Below are 20,173 nucleotides of genomic sequence, written 5' to 3' on the forward strand. Positions count from 1 at the left end.
AGTCGCGGCGCTGGGGGGGCGGTGGCGCCAGCTGGCACTTCGGGCTTCCCGCGGCAGCTACGGGTAGGGCCGGGCCCATGCGCTTCTCTGGGGGGAAGGGGGTCGGTGCTTCGAGCCGCTCCCCGTCCCGGCCTGCGCGGCCGAGGGTGCCGGCGGCCGCCCCCCCGGCGCAGCCATCGCGGCGTTCCCGAGCCGTGGCGTGGCGGTGTCTGCGCGGGGTGCTGAGGGGGGAGGGCCCGGGCCCAGGCCTTCCGCCCCGGGATCGGCAGCGCTGGGCGGCCGCCTGCCAGGTAGCGGCCCTTGATGGTCGCGTCACGGGGTTTGTGCTCCCCAGGTGCTCGCCGCTGGGGAAACGGAGGGGGGCCGTCCTGGTCCGACTAGCTTTATAGGCTAAATATAGGCTGGCACGTCGTGCAGCGTCGATACTGAACGTGTAGGGCTGTTGCTCTTTTTAGAATGTCCAAGAAGGCTGTAAAACTGTGGCCCCCAAAAGACTTTTGGGGGAAAGGATTGGAAGTAATTTTTAAGCACGTTTGTGGACAAAGTGGGGCGACTGCCAAAGAATATTGGCTGTGATGTAGAAATCACGCATTTTTGACAGCATTATTGTGACTTGTGTAACTGTATAGTTGTTTTGTTCCAGCTTTCAGATGTTGCTGGGCCAGGGCTGACGGCGTTGCCAAGCAGAGTGCTATTTTGAGCAGCTTGTGCTGGATGATGGAAGGCTTCAGAAATATTGCTGATGAGACGTTTCCAAGCTTCTTGGGCCAGTCATTGAACAGCAGTGCAAGTGTCATTTTGGAAAATGTTACTATTTCCTCAAACCCTGGCTTACCTGTTGCAGCTTCAACTGTTGCCAGGAATAAAACGGGCTGTGACAACAGGTGAGACTATCAGTTAATACCTCTTGGTATAAAAAACCAGTTGGCCAGGTTGAAGCATTCCACTTTGGAGAGGAAGAATTCTTTTCACAGATTATTTGGTAGATGATTAAAACTATTTGGTAATTAGTAGCATACTAATCAACAAACATAGAATTGATTGTATTAGTGGTGAAAAATCTGCATTTAATTCATAACTCATAAATTCCTTACATTAAAATTATCCTTTAAAAGAGTAATTTAGTTTTTAGACTGATAACAGTCAAGTTTAACTTGACTCTTCAGCTTAGTATATTCAGGTTTGAAGCTGTATAGAGAGTAATACATTTTTTACATGTGTATTCTCTTAGCTCTATTAACTACTTCTTTAACTTGCCTGGATCTGGCTCATTTTAAAAAGGGTAGTGTAAGAAATAGTGTTATGGATACAAATTAACATTTAACACAATTTATAATGATTTGTTCAGCAAGGAGTAGAGTAAAGAGTAACAGTTGGAAGCATTTGCTTACTTAACTACTGTCCTGTGACTTGACAAGGAGTAAGATCAGACTTTAAACCCTTTCTTTCCAGAATGGTGTGTTCCAAGTGGGACAGCGCTAGCCACTAAAAAGGATAATGTGGTATTTCACTAAAGAACTACGGAAGACTGGAGAGGATCATTCTGGGTACATATGTGTACCTTTAAATACAGTTTGGCTTGAAATTGCTAAGATATTCAAATCGGTGAACTTATAGGAGATGAGTGGCCATCAATATGATCCCCCCCCCAGTTCTTTGGAAAACAGGAGTGGTGCGTATTAGAATGATTCTGTTGTGTGTTCCTTCTCGCCCTTTACAGGCTTTCTGATATCTGTGCATCCTATTTAGAAGGGAAACATTCACCTCTGTCAGGATCTTCTTGTGGTAATCAGTCAGATCTTGAACCAATGGGGAGATTTGCCCTCAGCTTCCATGAAGACATGTAAGTGAAACAGTTAAAATCAAATTCTGTCCCAAAATGCACATACCAGTATATAGTATGTAGATCTATACGTACTATAAGCTAATTATGGAATACTTCATAATCAAATTGCCCACCTCAGCAGCAGCTTCTACTGTTGGCCTTTTGATGGCAGTAACTGGAGAGCTCAGCTGTGCATTAGTTTGTTAGCTTACAGTGTTGGGCAGCCTGGGCAGCTTTTCCTGCTAAAACGCTGCATGCTTTCAGAAGAGGGATAGTGGCAGGCTACCTGTAAACATCCTGTGCAGTGCTACAGCTTGTATAGCCCTATGTAAACAGTGTTTGGCTGTTTAATTGACTCATTGGGCCTCATGTACATGACAGGAATGAATCTTAAGTGGGTTTTTTTTTTCAACTACGATGTTTTGTTTTCTGTCACACTAATTAAGAATTTTCTAAGCGTGATTAATTGACTTACTTGAATCTGGCTTGTATTTACATAGTGTACATTGCATAATCTAGAATTAAGCTAATGTTTCTGGTTCATGTCATGTGTGTAAATAATAGCTTGCTCTGATTTAAATCTGTTCCAACTAAATAACATGCAGTGTGCATACAGAAAGGAGCATCAATTTCTATTAAATTTAGCTTCCCTACAGCATCAGTGATTGCTATTTCTTAAGAAATAACAGGTGTTAGAGAAATACTTTAGCGGGCATTACTAAGTGTTGGAAGTTGTTGCATAGGTTATTCTAATCAAGGTTGAATTTGTTCCTATTGTTGTGATAGAAACCGCAACATGTTTCTTTTTGAAAAAAACTGCATGATAGCCAGTATGTCCCTATAAAAACAATATAGGATTTAAGTGAGGGAGTCAGTGTCTTGATTGTACTGCAGTAAAAATACTACAAAACATAGAATAATTGCATTTTAGACCTTTTAAAATGTTAGTTTCATTTATATATTTAAAATACTACAGCAAAAGTGTGGTTCATTTCTCTCAATGTGGAAATTTTAACGTCTTACGTGATTATCTTATCTGCCTGTATGGAAGTCCTGTGAAACCAGAGGTGAAAAATAACTTTTAAACAGAATTATAAAAACTGTTATTTAACAGAACTACATGGAATTTCAGCAAGTTGTGTTCTTTGTGATTTAGTCCCTAATTTAATGTTGCAAAAGGCATGCGGGTGTTATGGACTAAGGAACATCTTGTCTAGGGTTTGACTTGCTCTCAAATGGATCATGGAACTCGCCTGGAATAGACCCTTTTCCCCTTATACTTCCCCCCCTATACTTTTTCTCCTTTTTGCAGAAATGGGAGAAAGAAACAGAAAGAGAGACATATGTTGCATTATGTTTCACACTTCAGTGAAACTGAAGCCTTTGTAGTCTTGATGTTTACTCATTTATTGTAAAATGACAAGTAATAGGCCTGTACAATCTATATTAATGGGAACAGCTGAGTTCCTAGAGACAAAGGCATTAAAATCAGATAATTTATCAAATTTTTATATGGAGAGATGTTGTATACTAATGTTGATCTATATCTTTCACAGTGATTTTTCATTGAAATAATTGTGTTTCTAGGGAACTCGCTACACAAGTTAAAGAGCAAACATCTCAGCCAACATCTGTTAGTTTGAAAGAACCCCATTCAGTATATGGAGAGCAAGATCAGAATGTCATTGAGCATTCAAGTCACAGTCAAGATACCTTACTTGAGGTGTTGCCACTTCAACGATTGGAAGGTATTAAAATCTGAGGAAAATTGTATACTTACTCTCAGTGTAGTTAGCTTTTCATGCTGTAGATGTCTTCTCTTGACTCTTCACTGTTTTATGGCGTAACATAAATGAATTTTGAAAAAGAACCTCTTAATTTTGAACAAACTGAAAACAGAAAGCTTGTGGTTGACATTGTTCTAAGGTTTCTTCCCAAAGTACGAAGCTAGACAGGAAGCTGGTGAAAACAATGTTTGCTATAAAATACCATAACTAGAATCTGGATTAATTTCAGGAACTTCACTTTTAGAAAAGTATGTGTAAGCTGTTTTCTACCCCTTATCTTTCAGTAGGCTTAAGTCTATGACACTGTTTTAACTTATATCTCTTTTCTTCCCTTGTTCCAGCCTGAAATAGATGATCTTTAACAACAGCTATAGAAACTGGAAACATACTTTTCTAGTGAGATAACGCATGAAAAAGTAGTTTGGTATACTTTCTGTGAAAACTATGCTTTTTTTTGAAGTATGACTATATAGTACGGGAAGCAGAATAATATTCTGTAACTTACTTTAAGAGCTTGGCTAGTAATGTTAAATTTGCTAGGGTTTTTTGCTGATGCTAGTCCTGTGATTAAATTCTGCTCATTCCTTAAAATTCATTAAACATGAAGTCATTACCAAGTATATTTAATCTTTTCTAAGCTTTATCTGAACATTTGCGTAGGTTTTTGTGAGTTGACTATTAATAATTTAATGGAGAACATGTTTGATTAGAAAGTACTATAGTTTGTAATACAAATGTGCCCTTATAAAACATGCTTCTAGTGGTGAAGTGTTGGCTTCAGTCGCTTATTGTAGTCCTGGGGAAGTGGCAGTAACTATGGCAACAAAAGTCATGATGCTTTTGAAAACTGGGACTGCCCAGTGTTTGGACTTGATAGCACCTAGTCATATTTAACTAGTTGGTTTTAACTTGATGTTTAATCAAGATTTACGATTCTAGTCTGGAAATTGCCTTTTATTTCCATCTATTACTTAGGAATTAGGAACTTCTTTTGATAAAATTTGTATGTGCATGTCTAAAATGTTCTCTTGACTTGTGGGACTTGCAGTTGGATTATAGGTGGATATAACACAAAGACAGGTAGAAGCTGTTTGCAAATGATCCAAAAAAAGAATTGGCTTAGTAGATGAAGTGCAACAGTGGAACAGAACACTTGTTTCCCACTTCTGCTAGTCTAACCTGGGACTTCTTACTTGTTTGCACTGCCTTATAGAAATCCTGAAGGCAGTATTTGTCTTTCATTGTTTTTACAGTTTTAGCCCTGGTGAAGCCCTGCCTTTTTAATTGTTCCCAGATACTTTAGATCATTGCTATAAAAACACGTGAACTTTGGCTTTGTGATAACGTGTATGTTTCAGGGTTATTTTTGTGGTGTATTTCAGACTTTCAGGAGGCCCGGTCTTCTATCTTGTAGAATAGTCAGCACTTAGTAGTGTAACATGAGAACATACTAACGTTATTGATTTGATATGAACTGATTACGCTACATTGTTTTGTTTCAGATTTGTCAACTGGAATGTGTTTGCTTCCAGACAGTAAGAATAACAAGGTGAAAGCTTTTCTAAATATGGTGAAATTAAAGGTTTTCTAATATTAATCTCATAATAGACTTACTCTGTGAGAGGAGGAGGGAGGCAATTGAACTGTGTTTATTGTCTTATGTATCCCTTAAGTTTGTAACGATGCTAGCATGCTCAGCCTGTGGTGCCTCACTTTTGCTTCCTTCTTGCAGATCATTTAACATAATTAGTACTATGGGAGCATGTCTCCATTTAATCTTTCTCAACTGTGAAAATTGTTTACTCCTAGTTGTAATTCTTTGTCAGTGTAAGGAATTCACATTTTATCCCAGTTGTAGTTTAGCTTACTGAAAAGCCAGGTGAAACTTGGTGAAAAGTGAGGAGCTTTTTGGAATGCTTTTGGAAATTGAAGTAGACAATACCAACCTGATTTGACTTGTTCCTGTACTTGTTAATTACTTTGAGGAATATTAGTTTAGATGACTTCTTCAGTGTACTCAGCATTAAAAACTGCACCATTTGGAAGAGCACAATCTTCCTGCTGCCTCTATTTTTTTTTTCTCTTGTGTGTGTCTGTCCCAGAGCTAGCAAATAGCTGCAGGTATTGACAGGTAGGGCTGTGCTTCAGCTGTTTTTACCTACTGTGTTAGAGAAGCTGACAGTTACGGATACAGAGATACAAGGCAGACAGGAATGGGAGATCTTGTGGCCTTTATAGAAAATGTGCCTCAGGCTGCAACCAGATGCTGTCCGAAATGTACACCTTAATGTGTCAGCTGGTGTTTACTAAAGTGATTTCATTTTCTTTCATTTGATTTTTTTAGGGGCCACAGGTGTCAGTGAGTTGCAGCTGAATGCTCACAGGCTGTCATCTGAAAACCATAATTCAAGTTCTTTTAAAATTCTTTGCTTTCTGAACTTTAACATTTTTGCTGTCAAACGTGATCTGTTAAGAGAATGTGAGAGTAAATCCAAAACAAATGTTACATGGTGCTGTTTTTAAAAATCATTCAGGTATATAAAAGATACAACATTAACAGTTAGATTCAGCTGAAATACTACTTTATAAATAAATTAGTACACTCATTTGAAGACGACATCAACAAAAGTTTGATCTGGCTGTACAGCTTCTGAAGAAGCACTGTTTTAGCAGCGTAGGAAACTGTTGAGAGTTATTTTTGTACTTATAAGTTGTGATTGCAGCTTAATGAATGGGGAGCAGTGTTTTATTCAAGTGTAAATTCTTTAATGCTATGGTTTGGTACTTTATTTTTGAGGTCTTGTAAGTTTGGTGTCTTTCAGATGCTTTTTTTCCTCTTTCCCCTTTATGATCCCTGTATTTCTTGCATGTGTCCACTCTGGAAGCTAGCAGGCAAAGTCCATTGGAACTAAAATGTCTGCTGGAATAAGTAGGAAAAAAAAAAGGGGGGGGGAAGTTTTGGAATATTATTAACCTAATGAATTGTTTATTATTAACTGAATTTATGCAATAGCTAGTTACTTCTAGAAACATTTCTGTATGGCTGCTTTTCACAGGTTGGTCCATCTGAACCTTCTGAAAAGCTGGTAGAAGGCGAAATTTCAAGTGATCATCTTGGCAATAACCTTTCAAGTTTTTTGGAAAATGAGAAACTCTTGTCTCTTGCAAGCTCAGCAGAAGATTCTACTGGTGAGTGTGTTTATAACTCTGGGTGATTGAGTCTAGAATTCTGACTCAATGTTATTGCGTACTTGAGAAGAAAGGTATTGACAGGTCTGTAGTTGTTCAAAAACTACTATTAGGAATATTAAAGAAAACTATGTTCCTTTGGGAAACTGGCTGTTATAACATTTTAGTAGGAGTAGTTGGCTATGGAATTTGTCAGAGAAGATCTGAATTAGAAGTTCAATCTCGGAAGTTAAAGAACAGTCTTCAGTTACTGTGAATCAAAAACGCAGGTAGAAATGTGATCATTCATTTAATGAAATGGTAACCCTAGCTGCAATTTCAGTTTAGATCAATAGAGATAAGCTTCTATGATGAACACGTACGTGCAGTTAGAATTAACTTTTACTTGAGTTTTGGTTCAACTCTCTTTAGATGCCACACATGCAGGATGATACCCAAGTTGGAAGTCTAGCTTACTCACAGGGATAAAAGTGAGACCTTGAGTTCTGTGCAACTAAACAAAACTTTTGAAATTTCTGTGCCCTTGCAGTGGCTGCTGCTGAAGGACAAACATGCTCTTCTTTATTGATGCAGTTGACTTTGCACATAATGTGAAGGTTGACAGGGTATGTAGTCAGATGCAGCAAGCATGAGGGACACAGTGTGATAAATAGGTTTACTGCTCTCTTGAGATCAAGCAGTCCTGCATTCAAGTAGGGTTACTCAGTTCATCCCATGACATCTACAGATGTCATGACTGCCTTTGAAGTCATCTTGTTCATTCTTGTTGTCACTTCACTTCTTCACTTCACAACTTCACTTGTGCATTAAGCATATAAAAATGAAGTTAATAGTTTGCTGAATAAAAATACTGGGTTTTTTTTTTTCACCTGAGGGGACAGAATTACTTTTAACTGCCCTCCTAAGGAGCTGGAAGTATTTGCCTATTCAAGGTTCCAGTACTGGTGGAGCTAACTGATCTTTTTATCTTTCCTGGTCAGTGTGCAATGTACTAATTTTTGTAACGCAATTCTGTATTCAGGGTAAATTTTGCAGCTGATTATTTCTAAAAATAAGGAGGAAGTCTCTACTATCTAAAGTAAAATACATGAATCAACTTTCTCATTACTTGGAAGGTAGCAGGTTATTATTTCATGAAGAAGAAATCAAGACATAGGTAATACGATTAAAACAACTGTTTGTGGTGTTAATTTCAGTTTGAATTGTAGGTATTTGTCTACCATTCAGGTAACCAAATAATCCTCCAATAATTTTTGAAGCATTCTATAGACATTTGTTCTGAGGATAGGTATTAGTCCTCTTTCAAAGACTGAAGAAACTTAGCCTGCTGCAATCCCTTCACCTTCTCCAGTGTTATATATGGAAACAGCACCATGATTCAGATTTTTCATTTATCGACTCTCAAATGTAACAGATGCTGATTGCTTCACTGTAATATCAAAGTGGCTGAGCATCCATACCTTCCAATTCAACTAAATCTCATTTTGTTGAAAGAATGTGCTTCTGTAAATCAGGTTCTGTACAGGGCACTGGCGAAATGGAACGCAAAAGTAATGATGACTTACCTGTGTGTGTATAGATGTACTTTCTTCCTGTACATTCTTGGCATTGTACAGACCTCTTTGGCAGAAGGAAATAAGAAGAATATTCTTCAGAATTATCTTTTTGAGGTGAAGAATTGAAATATACTCCAAAGCCAAAAATTGGTGGAGAATTCTTAAACAATCACCAGCAACCTGAAAATGAACATTTTCTTAATTACGTGGGGAAAAAAAATATGTAGTTTTGAACTTATAAATGCTGAGTTTATAAAGTTTGAGTAAACTGGTTTTTTTTGTATGGGAAAACGCAAACAAGGTACTGTTTCCTAGAAATGAAAGAGTGAAAAGTAAACATGTCAAACTTCTTGGAATATATTTTACAATGGTTTTAAGAGTGTTTTTAACAATGCCCTAAATGCCTGACTGGTGTTTGAGCCTTAAAAATAAACAAACATAAGCCCTAGAAACTCTCCTCTCGCCCAGTCTCCACAAATGAAAAAAACTGCCCCAAACGAAGAAAAGTTGTCTCTTGGAACATGTCTCACTTGCCAAATAGGAATAATACTGTTCTTAGTAATAAAACTTAACCTGTTTCACCGTTGAAAGATAGAACTATGCTTCAGCCATGTTCTGTGAAGTTTGAGAAATGTTACACGTATACATACTCATAAATGAAAAGTGAAATATGATTTGCTAGTTGGAATGTTGTCGATTATAGATCATGTGAAGGAACATGAATCACTTGATAACCTGGGAGTTAAAATGCTAGTTTATGGTAGTCTTGTTTTACTGTGTATCACTAGTCACAGAGTAAGACAATTATATGTTTCTGTGACCCACTTATTTAAAGGGAAAACCAGGATAATTATGCTCTGAGTGTGTGTGTGTGTTGTGATACTCAATGTATTAAAAATTATGGAGTTAGTTTGATAGTGTCAGGTGATATAAAATGTCCATGAAAGGTGGTGAATAGGATACTTTCTTCTCTTTCAATAGATGATGATATTGATGATGAAGAGTTCTTTGATAACCAACTAGAAGCCTATTTTGAACAGCTGATACAACCAGAAATGACAAGAGGAGACACTGACATACAGAAGCTCTCAGAATGCAGTACAGCGCTGAAGCTTTCTCAAAATGGCTTACTTCAAGTAGGTTTAAAGTTAAGTTCAAAGCTCAGCATGCCCAATGGCCCTTAAACACGTTAGCATTATTGGGGATTGTCTGCCATGGTGAGCTAGGTTTTATTTCTGGCAAACCTAAATACTGTCCAACAGGTAGCCTGTAGAGCAAAGGATTCATTTTAAGTTTAAAGATGGGAAATACAGCTCTAAACTAGAAACAAAGTTGTTTGATCTTTTGACTTTTTCTGTTCCCTCAGCAAGGCTTTCCCTGGGAAAGAAAAAATGAAAGAAGCTAGGTAGCTATTTTTGTATTTCTTTTCCTTTTCCTTGTAGTGCAGAGCTAGCAGCTGATTCATCTGCTTGTTACAGAAGGTCTTGGTGTTTATGAGATAAGGTGGAATTATGTAAGTGGCTGGCTGTCCCAAGAGTCAGGAAGGTTCGCAGCAAAGCTGAAGGAAGTTACCTATTATGGTGTCTCCTTTAAGCTTCCATTCAGGTTTTCCACCTCTGTCTAACCCTGCTCCTCACACTTAGTCCTGTGCAGTCTTCTCCTTTCTTCTGAGAAGTAGCTGTGGTAGAGAACCTTGTGGAGTCAATTCTGTTATTCAATCTTGCAAAAAGGAAAAAAAAAAAAACAACCCCAAATCTGCCACCCCACCCCAAACTTCTAAGACTGGATTTCTGCCCTTTCTCTGGGGTGATGGAGATTTGTCCTCAGAGAAATCCTGTAATTAATATAGCATCAGTAGTACTTCCTGAAGATGGACTTTCTCTGCTGGACTACTTACTACTGTATTTCTTAGTCTGTATTAGAAAAGTAAATTGCTTTGAGAGTTTTGGATTGTTGATGTTTATCTGAACTTATTGTACCTCTGAGGCATTCTTTTGAATGCTTTAAGGTGTGAATGTTTCTTACACACCTTGCTTCCCATCTCAGATTCATAATGGTAGCTTTTAGTGTCAGAGATGGTAAAATATTTGTAGATAAGCATTTGGGATCCTCTCAAGTCTACTAAGGGAAATTATATCAGTAACGAAGCAGAAGCATCTACTGATAACATTGTCTTGTCATGGCATGATACTGATTTTGATTAACAGCTTCTGAACTTAGACTTTTTGATGAAAGGTAAGTGCCGATAAAACAGCTAATGCCTATAAAATACTTGCTTTACCCTGTCCCCTCCATCCCCAGCAAGCTGGTCAGCTAAACTGAAACTAAGGTTGTCTTTTGATCTCACTTATAATTTGCTTGTAATAAATATCCAGGAGATGGGCCTATTGTCTGTGTAGGAATTGCTTAATTTTAATCTGATGGTTCTGTGACAAAACTACTTTCAGTATTTTAACTTGTTCCTATTCTTAATTGGAGTTCCAGTTTTAATTGTAACTGGTTCTAGTTTTGTTTTTTGTTTCTATAACTACTAAGTTAACATGCTGGCGCTTCTTTTCTATGACACAACTAGTTTATAAAATCTTTTTAATCACTGGTTTATTATATTGGATAGCAACGTCCAAGCCTTGAAGTGTATAGCATCACAGAGACTCGGTTTTCCAGGAAAGTAAATAAATCTAGGTAATGGGTCTGCGTGAAAGATTAGCATAGAGCGGCAACTAGCTGGCTTGTGGTTTGCCTTTGAGCAGCAGTTAGCTTCATTGCAAACAGATTGCTGGGGATTTAAGTGCCTTTTCATTTTCCTGGCTTTGCAACAATGCATGCAATCCTGGCAGTTGCACGCTTGACCAGAATGGGAAAGTGTGATTGATTTAAACAATTAAATGAACTGTAGCTTCTGAAATTTCAGAAAATTCCCAACTGACATTGGGATTTCCAAGCTGTGGAAAGTTATATGTTAGCCCTATAAAGTAGTCTGCGTAGGCTGCTAGTTGCTGATCTATGGCTGTATGTGAAGAAGGGGATGGGTGGAGGTTTGAAGAGTGAGAATAGCACAGTTCTGCTGTCTGACCTCAGGTCTCTTCTATTTGTGTAAGATGTTCCTGCTTCTTTGCTATTGTAGATAGGCAGTAGGTTAGGTACAACAGGTTCTGAGTTAGATTTGGAGTCCTCATCCAGCAGTGGGTCAACCAGAATGGGAAGAGGAGTAGCATGGTGCCCTTGTTAAAGGGAATGAAAGGATGTAGAAGGAGTAAGAAGAGATCGTCCATATTCTTGCTGTGTATGCCTTTGGAGGCAGATGTGTGGATTGGTGTAGCCAGAAACCATTATCCTTGGTGGTGGTGCTAGCAGCTGAAGATGCCTCTGGCAGTGGCACAGAAGCAAACAAAGTATGGCAATTTCTTTACTAGTGAATTTTTTAACATTGTAAAAACAACTGTAGCGTTATTTTTTTTTTCCTTTGGTGTAGTTGTTCTAGTGTAACTTGAATCTTCCCCCCCCCCCCCCCCCCCCCAAAGGAGAACTTCCAGGTTCCTGACACTTACCAGGCTGTGACAGGAGTAGATTCTGGAAATGCTAGTGATGAAGATTCACAAAATCAAGGAATAACTGGATATCCTGTGCAAAGAGAAACGCTGCCCAGAGCAGTACAGCAAGTGGTATGAAATTGTCATTTAAATTTCTGTTTATCATGTAAAGTAAGACTGTAGTAGAAGATGGCAGTTTTTTTGAAAACTTGCTAGAGGTTGAACTAACAACCCAACCGTCCTTTACAAAAAATTAACACCATCACTTTGTTCTTAGATGTGTTTTCCAAATTTTTCGTAATAGTTAACTTGGACTATTTTGTACTAGAACTGTTACCACAAAAGGTTAACAACTGCACTTCTGACACTTCTCAAATGATTATTGTTTGCTAAGAATTCCATGACTATTGGAGATGGGCTACATTCCTGTGCTGCTGCTGAGGTTTGCTCAGATTCACTGTGCCTTCAGTGCATGGACAGCAATAAAGCTGATGTCTTGGATGTCCTTCCAAAGCAAGAAGTACTGTCCTCCGAGTGTCAGGCTGCTTCTGAAGCAGAAGTACTACATGCAGCAAGAGGACTTTTGGGGCACTACACCACTCCTAAAGTTCTTGGTGCAAATGCACCTCAGACAGATGCAACTGAATGTGAAGCTGGTCTTCCCGATACCTACCTGTCGCCATCTGTAGACAGCTGTGAGAACACAAGTTCAGCTACAACAGACAAAGGTAGGTTGCTTTGAATATAACCCATCTATGCAATTATGACAAGACTCAGTTGCATGGAAAAACAAGTAAAATTGTAAGCTATGCATTTTTCTTTAGTTGTGCAAGTTGGTGATAAAAAACAATGTATAATGAATAAATTTTGACTTGCTTTTGTTTTAAAAATACTGACACTGTTTTATATTGCACTTAACTGTTGTTTATTTGATGATGAAACCAGTTTAAGCTTGCAATTGCAGCAACTTGAGCTATGTTTTTTTTAACTTGTTGCTGACTTCTGGCAAGTGAATCTTAATCTATTCTTAATCTAGACTTAAGCGACTTTGCCATACTCCTTTTTATTTTATTCAGCAGTGTCGCATTTGATATATCTTTCAGGTGACTTACCCCACAGCATTGTCTATCAAAATGAAGAGGGCAAATGGGTGACTGATCTTGCATATTATACTTCGTTTGATGAAGAACAAGATCTAGATCTGTCTGAAGATGATAAAATAAATGAAGAATTCATTACTGGATGTATGTAATCTTTTTCCTTTAGTTAGCTGTTGTTATTTGTAATAGTGTTAAGTAAACTTTATTCTTTTTTTTTTTTTCCCACTTCAGCAAATCAGTATTTGGTGTTGCTAAGCCTCCAGGTTTTACATACTACAAATCATTTGAAAGCTGACGTTGATAGTAGCCTATAATGATATCATCATTAGTTATAGTTGATAATTTCTTTCCACGTTTCCTACTCTTCCCATGAAGAGTCTTTTGTTTCAAAAAGCATTCTAACATGTGTCACTGGTACCTATTGCATGAGCAAAAGTAACTCCTGTAGCTGTCACTTCCACAGTTTTTCTTTTGGACTAATCAATTCCTTGGCAGCAAAATGTCATCGGTTCTAGTAGACAGATTCAAGCAATGTGTGCTGCAGCATTTCTCCTAGTCTCTAAAGTTGACATATGGGTGGGCTAATGTATTTTAAAGATGTCCGTGGTCCACTCAAGGTGGTTCTTTCAAAAATAATGCTGTATATGTTGCTGCCTAGAGTTGTTTATTTTGAATGAGTAATCAAACAGGGTTGGTGGGTTGAAATAGTTTTTCAACACTAGGGGTTTTCTGCTGGAACAAGCAAATACAATTCAGTTTGGTAGAAACTTCCTTATCTACTATGTCAGTAAAGCAGATCTTCTCCATTATTTTTCGAATGCCAGCATATTTCAGACACTTCCTGCATCTCAGACTCAGGTTGTCGAGTGATTAGAAGAGCATATTAGAAGATACAGATACTTGACTGTTGTAAAATTTTCCATGGCTTTTTAGCTTTTTCCTACCTGATGGGTTTTTAAAGCGATTTTGCTTTCAAGCAGATTGGCTTACCTCTTCACACAGTAGAAGACGTGCTTACGGATTTAGTATAGTTAACATTTTTCTGGCTGCTACGTTGCCTGTCTGTCTGCATTGCTCAAGCATGGTGCTTGACAGCTGAGAAATTTTATTTGTAGGGACAGAAAGGAAATGTTACATTTGATGCTTCTGAGCCTCATTTATGACATGTCTATCTCTGTCAGCAAACTGTGTGCACAGTGTATTCTTTTATAGAATAATGCAGGATTGCTCACTTGACAGAGTTTGTTGCTTCAGTAAGTCTTCAGAGAGCCGTATGGCTTATGGAGAGGATTAAGTAAAAACTGATACTTCAAGTGCAACTGTATATAATGTGTCATTGATAGTGCTAGGTTGCCTTTAGCAAGTGTTGCTGGATTGCTCAATGAAGATGTATTCTAACTTTGTTTCTTTCCTCAGAGTATGTATTGTGACTTCCCATAGGTAATTTTATGGACAACAACTGTTTTCACTGTATGAGTTTGTGTCCATTCTTAACTTATTCCTCCATTTGCTCTTTGTCCTATATGACGAGGGATTCTGTATACACAAAGCTACATATTTTATAAGTTTTGATGGGGTTAATAATACATTAACATTGAAATAAGGTGGTAGAGCAGTATTTCTTGATCAGTAGTTTCTCACATCATTTTGGTGAAGAGATTTTAAGTGTTCATTGTTCTGTAAATGGTAACTGCGGAAATAATACAAGCATTTGAATTTAAAAGTATTGATTTATTTGGCCTGTTAATTTGCACAGGTATTTAATGAACTGGTACAAACCAATTTGTTGCTTTTGCTCCAGTTCACAGGTACCACTTTCATGAAATTTTCAAAACCAGATGTAATGAAAGTTTTGTTTGGAAGTAGCCATATGATGCTCAATTCTAGCTACATGGGTAGCATAACCTATGAAAAATCATAGTTTGGTTTGGGGTTAAGGCTGTAAGCGACTTCATTCATCACTTGGTTAGCTACATGCTGATATTACTTTGGCTCCTGAAGGTCCAGGAAGTACTGTTTTTAAAATGAATTTTGTATCAACTTTTTATTTACCATAATGGGCTGGAATAACTCCTAGTGTGTCCCAAACTCTGAGATGTAGAATTAAATATTCCAATACCTGTCCCTCAAAATTTAGTGATAGAAAATAGTAATGACAGCACTTAATAACTTAAACCTTATTTTAATAAACATTCTTTTTGGTTTTAAGCTGAAGCAGCAGCTATGATTGCGCAAGACCAGGAAGAATTTGAGAAAGCTCACAGACTTGTGCAGGTAACTAATTATCTCAATGTAAACAGAATAGTTTAATTTATTTGCAAGTTACAACTTCTGAAATCTCATTCTCTGCAGGCAGAAAAAGCAGATATTCTAAATGCATCTGAAATAGCAGATACTTCGTGGAAATCTGCCAGTAGCTGCATTTTGCTGAGAACATCTGATCTTGATAAAGATGCCAGTTATTTACGTTTGTCTTTGGGGGAGTTCTTTGGTCAGAGATCAGAAGCTCTTGGTTGTCTTGGTGGAGGCAGTGATGTGAAACGGGTATGTATCTTAATGTTAATGTTAGCACACAAGGAAAAGACAAGAACAACAGCCAGCACTACTTCTCTTCTTCTAATATTGTAACTAATTCTTCCTGAGAACTACTTTTCTGAGTTTACTTGCAAAGGAAATTCTCTGTGTGACAGATCTGGTTGGGCTTTTGTTTCACACCTGGAATTTCTGATGTGAAGGGCTCGCTGGTGTTAATGATGAATCTTGATCTTGGTCTTTTGGTCGGGAACTAATTATGTGTAGTGTTAGAGAGAGAAAAGTACAGCATATACAGGGTGCATGTTAGAGGTCTGAGCAAGTGATCCACGTAATGGAAATGAAATGCTGCTCAGACAGGGGTATTTGAACAGTGAGTGGGTATCTTTGAATGGCTGATGTGCTGTCTAGGAAAATGCCCAACTTGAGTAAAAATGTAGTCGTCTAGACTCTTAACTTACCAACATACTTCTGTATGTTTTTTGCATCTGTCTGATACTTGTCTCTTTTCTTATCTGCTGTTGGTAGATGGTATCTCATCTGCAATTGCAGACAAAAAGAAATGTGGGGAAGTGTGTGCAGTGGGAGGAAGAAGTCGAATATGTTTGTGTATTTCAGTTGTGTCCTGGTGAATTGGTAAAGTTGGCAGGTTCTGTCCTGCTGCGTTCAGAGGCTGAGCGGTAGAGCATGCCTCCAGGCAGAGGTGATGAAAGCATATGTACTTCCTTTTGTCTAACATATAAGTAAGTTGTTAGTTTATTTTATGTTTACATTGGAAGTGTATGTATTTGGATTAGGCATTTGCAGTGGTAGGAGACATATGTTATTTTTCAGTGGTATGAGAGCCAAACAACAACTGGGGAGGCTCTGTGGCTGAAACTGCTTTGCAAGCCCACTGAACTATTTATTAATGATTAATTTTACTTATGCTGTATTCTGGGCTATTTTTTTTTTTTAGCCATCTTTTGGTTACTATATTACATCTCCGAAGAAAAGGCAACCTGTTGCTTTGCTGAGGCAGTCTGATTCATCAGGAGGTGACACCGTCCAAGAAATTTCACAATTGTCTGAAGTGTTTCGAGGTAATTCTAGAACAGAAGGGTCAGCCCTAGACACTGGTTATAATGGTAGTTAAGAATTACTTGTATATAGCTATTAAAGACAAATAAGAGTAATCTGTGATAGGAATACGCTAGTTCTCATTCACCAAGTATCGTTTTTTGCCGTGAGCACCTCCCCCACCCTGCTTTCCCCTAGAAAAACACAGATCACTTACAAGAGAGAACATTCCAATACCAAGTACTACCCTAAATTGTCTTGCATATTTCAGCATTTCCAGATAATGGATGATTACCAGAACGTCTTGTAATAATTTAAGTCTATTCAGAGTTTTCATGTTGAAAAAGCTCTGTAAATGTGTTGCCAAAAAACCAGCAACCCCCCCCGAAAATTGGTCTGTTTGCTTGTATAGGTATAGAGGATATAGAGAAAGAAGGAAAACCATTTGGGTTGTAGCTGAGCTGAGAGTGTGTGTGTAAAACATCGTCTACAATTTTTCCTGCCATCTTTAAAAAAAAAAAAAAAAAAGTACACTCCATGGTATCTGCTTAACTTGAAGTAATAATTTAGGAGATTCCTCCAAAAGTTTATATGTAAACATCACAGCATGCATTTTGGTGCATATCTATGCCTATCAACTTAATTAGGTATGTATAGGAAAGGATGAGTTCATTTTAAATCATCTCCACTGCTCCTCATAGAACTGTGGCAATGCCAGTCTTTGGGAACTTGCTTGTACGCTCAGTGCAGTGACTTACACTTTTTTGCATTGGTGAAAAATACCATCAGGCTTTTGTGGAACCCGCTTCACTGGAGCAGCTTTACAGCTATAATTTTCCTCAAATATTTTTATATTGCAAATATTTTTAAGGGTTCTCTAATGATTATTATTTCTTTAAATCTAGTGTTACTGTGCTTAAGTTCACTATACAGTAGTCTGGATTTTTGTCAAAAATTACCAACAGTTCATTGAGTTTATCTCTGTCAAGTTAAATTATAGTTGTAATTGTTGCTTTGAATAATAGAAAAATATACCAATATAATCTGCAGCTCTTTTGATAAGAGGGTTGCTGTAAATGCTAGAGAAAGTAGGTATCTGGATCACTTGGTGGCTGAGATACTAATAGTTACCTGCCATTTGGTTTTCAGTAGTACTGGCGATTAATAATCTTTATCAGCAATAGCAGAATGCAATCCCTGCTTACGGAGCAGCAGATGGAGAGGAAGCTGAGAAGTCAGCAACCTGAGAAGGGTGTTACTTGAAATACAAAGTATGACCAAACCCCAAATATCTACTATAACAACAGAAGTAAAGAAAAACAACCAACCAACCAACAACCCAAACAGGAAAAAAATCTACATCCCCCGACTCCCACCCCCCAAAAAAAAGAAAACCAAACATGTTTGTTGGTTACTTACTTGTTTTCTCACTGATTATAGCATCTTTAAAAGTTGGTTTTAGTGTTCTAGGGAGGCCAGATGTTTTCCTTCAAGGAGGAACTAATTTGTTGAAACAGTAGCTTCTAGATCTCATGTGAACCATACCTCTTAGTTTGGGTTTGGTCTTATCAAGGAGATCGTTTGTGGTTTTGATGGTTTCAGAAACATACCTGTCCATCCTAAACATAATCCTTCAAAATCACAAGTTCAATGCTCTCTACCTCAGTCAAACCCTGTCTCTAGTATAAGAAAATGGGCTTTACTCAAATTTAGCTGTTCCAGTTTTCTACTGGAGTTTGGTTTAAGTTCATGTTATCTTGCAAACACCATTTTATGAAAAGGTTTGCTTATCTTATGCTAATATGATAAGCTACCTGAAAATAAAATTTGTACGGTGTGAGCATGGTGTTCATAATGCCAGCTTATTTTATGACTTGATTGCAAAATTAGCAGTACTTTACAGGAAACAATTGATGCTTACAGTGTTTGGATTTATGCCTTTATGACAGCTTTTTTCTATAGAGCATTAAGGGAGCATGTGTATCCCAAGAATGCAGGTGTTTAGACAACTCACTCACTGTAAATTAATTCCTTGTGTTTGTCTTTGTTCTTAGATGACTTAGAAGCACAAATGAAAGAAAATGTAAATTCTACCAGCTGTGAAGGTGCATGGCATAGGATGGATACGGCAGCTGGAATACATAAAAGCATTAATATAGAAGCTGCTGCCGAAAGTAAACCAAAGGTATTTCTCTTGTCTTTTTCTATTAAGTGCAACTATGAACTTGAACAAAATGCAAGTAACTTGGACTATTATTGTTTCTTTGAATATGGTGAAATTTGGACTTCTGTGTCAGCTCACTGTTTTTTTTATTGAACATTTGAATCCTAGCAGGTGCCACTGTTTGTTAGGGTAGCTTCATTAGAATGCCGTGATCCAGCAGTGAGTCAGGTCTTACTATCAGCATCTCATTTCTCTTTTTCTTCCTGCTTCATGTTTGGAGTTGCTTGGTCTGTCAGCCCACAGTTTTTCAGTTTTTCAGAGATTCCTGGGCTGTTGATGTTCTGTGATCAAGTTTCTGAATTTCAGCTGTGGCTTTCACTTCTGGTTCGGTGTTTGGGTTTTTTTGGTTTTTTTTTAAGTGACTTGTCTTTGGCATGGGAATGAAGTCTTTTACTTGATAAAATTTAAAAATATCGACATGGTGTAAGTCTGAAAAAGTGTGTGTTCAGTTTGGTAATCCTGGACACCTGCATTCTCTGTCTTGGCACATCATGTTCTTTTTCTGATCAGGCAGAATATACACAGACCCATTCAGTTACAGAAACAGCCCTTCTGTGCAGTCACTGAATGGTGTCAGTCACTAGCAAGATTGACTTGGTTTAGCTGATCAAATTATGTAAGCTGGAGACTTAAATGCAGAAGGACTGGTTGGATTGCTCATCTGACTATGTACTGCCGTAATTGCTTTTCTTTCTGATTTATCCTTATCCTTATTCTAGATACAAAATGCATGACTTTGGGTTTCGATGATGTATATCCAGATTCTAATCTACCCTACCCTTAATTTGTACAAGTTCAGGTCACCCTTAGTCTGATAAGGATGCTAAAATGTTCTCCAATAGAGACAAATCACAGAATGGTTGAGGTCAAAAGGCACTCCTGGTGATCATCTAGTCCATCCCTTCTTGCTCAAAGCCAGGTCAAACAGAGGAGGCTGATCAAGGTCTGTTCATGTTTTGAATATCTCCAAGGATGGAGATTCTATAGTTTCTCTGGGCAACCTGTTCCAGCGTTTGATCGTGTTGATGTTAAAAATCTTTTCCTTATGTTTAAATAAGAATTTTCTGTATTTAAAACTGTGCCCTTTCTTCTTACTGGATACCTCAGAGAAGAGTTTGGGTTCATCTTCTTTACTGCTCACCTTCCTGCTCCTCTCCCCATCAGGTATTTATACACCTTAATAAGGATTCCTCCTAAGCCTCGTTGTCTTGAAGATAAATAATTCCAGCTCTCTCCTCAGATGACAGATGCTCCAAGCTCTTACTCAGCTTTGTGGCCCTTCACTAGACTCTCTCCAGTATGTCCATGTCTCTCTTCTATTGGGGAGTCCATAACTGGTCACAGCACTCCAGGTGTGGTTGCACCAGTGCT

The 20,173-nt window shown here is 38.0% G+C and overlaps 1 protein-coding gene across 5 annotated transcripts in view; it reads left to right on the plus strand.

Annotated features, from left to right (window-relative positions):
* The window catches only part of CEP192 (centrosomal protein 192), a 78,152-nt gene that overhangs the window by 172 nt on the left and 57,807 nt on the right, over window positions 1-20,173 (plus strand). For 2 of the 5 annotated variants that reach the window (XM_080378091.1, XM_080378088.1), the window contains exons 2-14: window positions 644-884; window positions 1,721-1,843; window positions 3,413-3,573; window positions 5,115-5,161; window positions 6,669-6,801; window positions 9,339-9,493; window positions 11,879-12,019; window positions 12,282-12,615; window positions 12,991-13,131; window positions 15,197-15,261; window positions 15,340-15,531; window positions 16,478-16,601; window positions 18,633-18,763. In XM_080378091.1, the coding sequence (XP_080234217.1) occupies window positions 715-884; window positions 1,721-1,843; window positions 3,413-3,573; window positions 5,115-5,161; window positions 6,669-6,801; window positions 9,339-9,493; window positions 11,879-12,019; window positions 12,282-12,615; window positions 12,991-13,131; window positions 15,197-15,261; window positions 15,340-15,531; window positions 16,478-16,601; window positions 18,633-18,763 (1,917 nt within the window). In that variant the 5' untranslated portion in view covers window positions 644-714. Of the gene's footprint in view, window positions 1-84; window positions 885-1,720; window positions 1,844-3,412; window positions 3,574-5,114; window positions 5,162-6,668; window positions 6,802-9,338; window positions 9,494-11,878; window positions 12,020-12,281; window positions 12,616-12,990; window positions 13,132-15,196; window positions 15,262-15,339; window positions 15,532-16,477; window positions 16,602-18,632; window positions 18,764-20,173 lie in introns of those variants that run through there. The other 3 variants (XM_080378089.1, XM_080378090.1, XM_080378092.1) reach the window with 3 other exon arrangements.

Source organism: Falco punctatus, assembly GCF_963210335.1.
Source record: "Falco punctatus genome assembly, chromosome: 3".
NCBI classification, from domain to species: Eukaryota; Metazoa; Chordata; class Aves; order Falconiformes; family Falconidae; genus Falco; species Falco punctatus.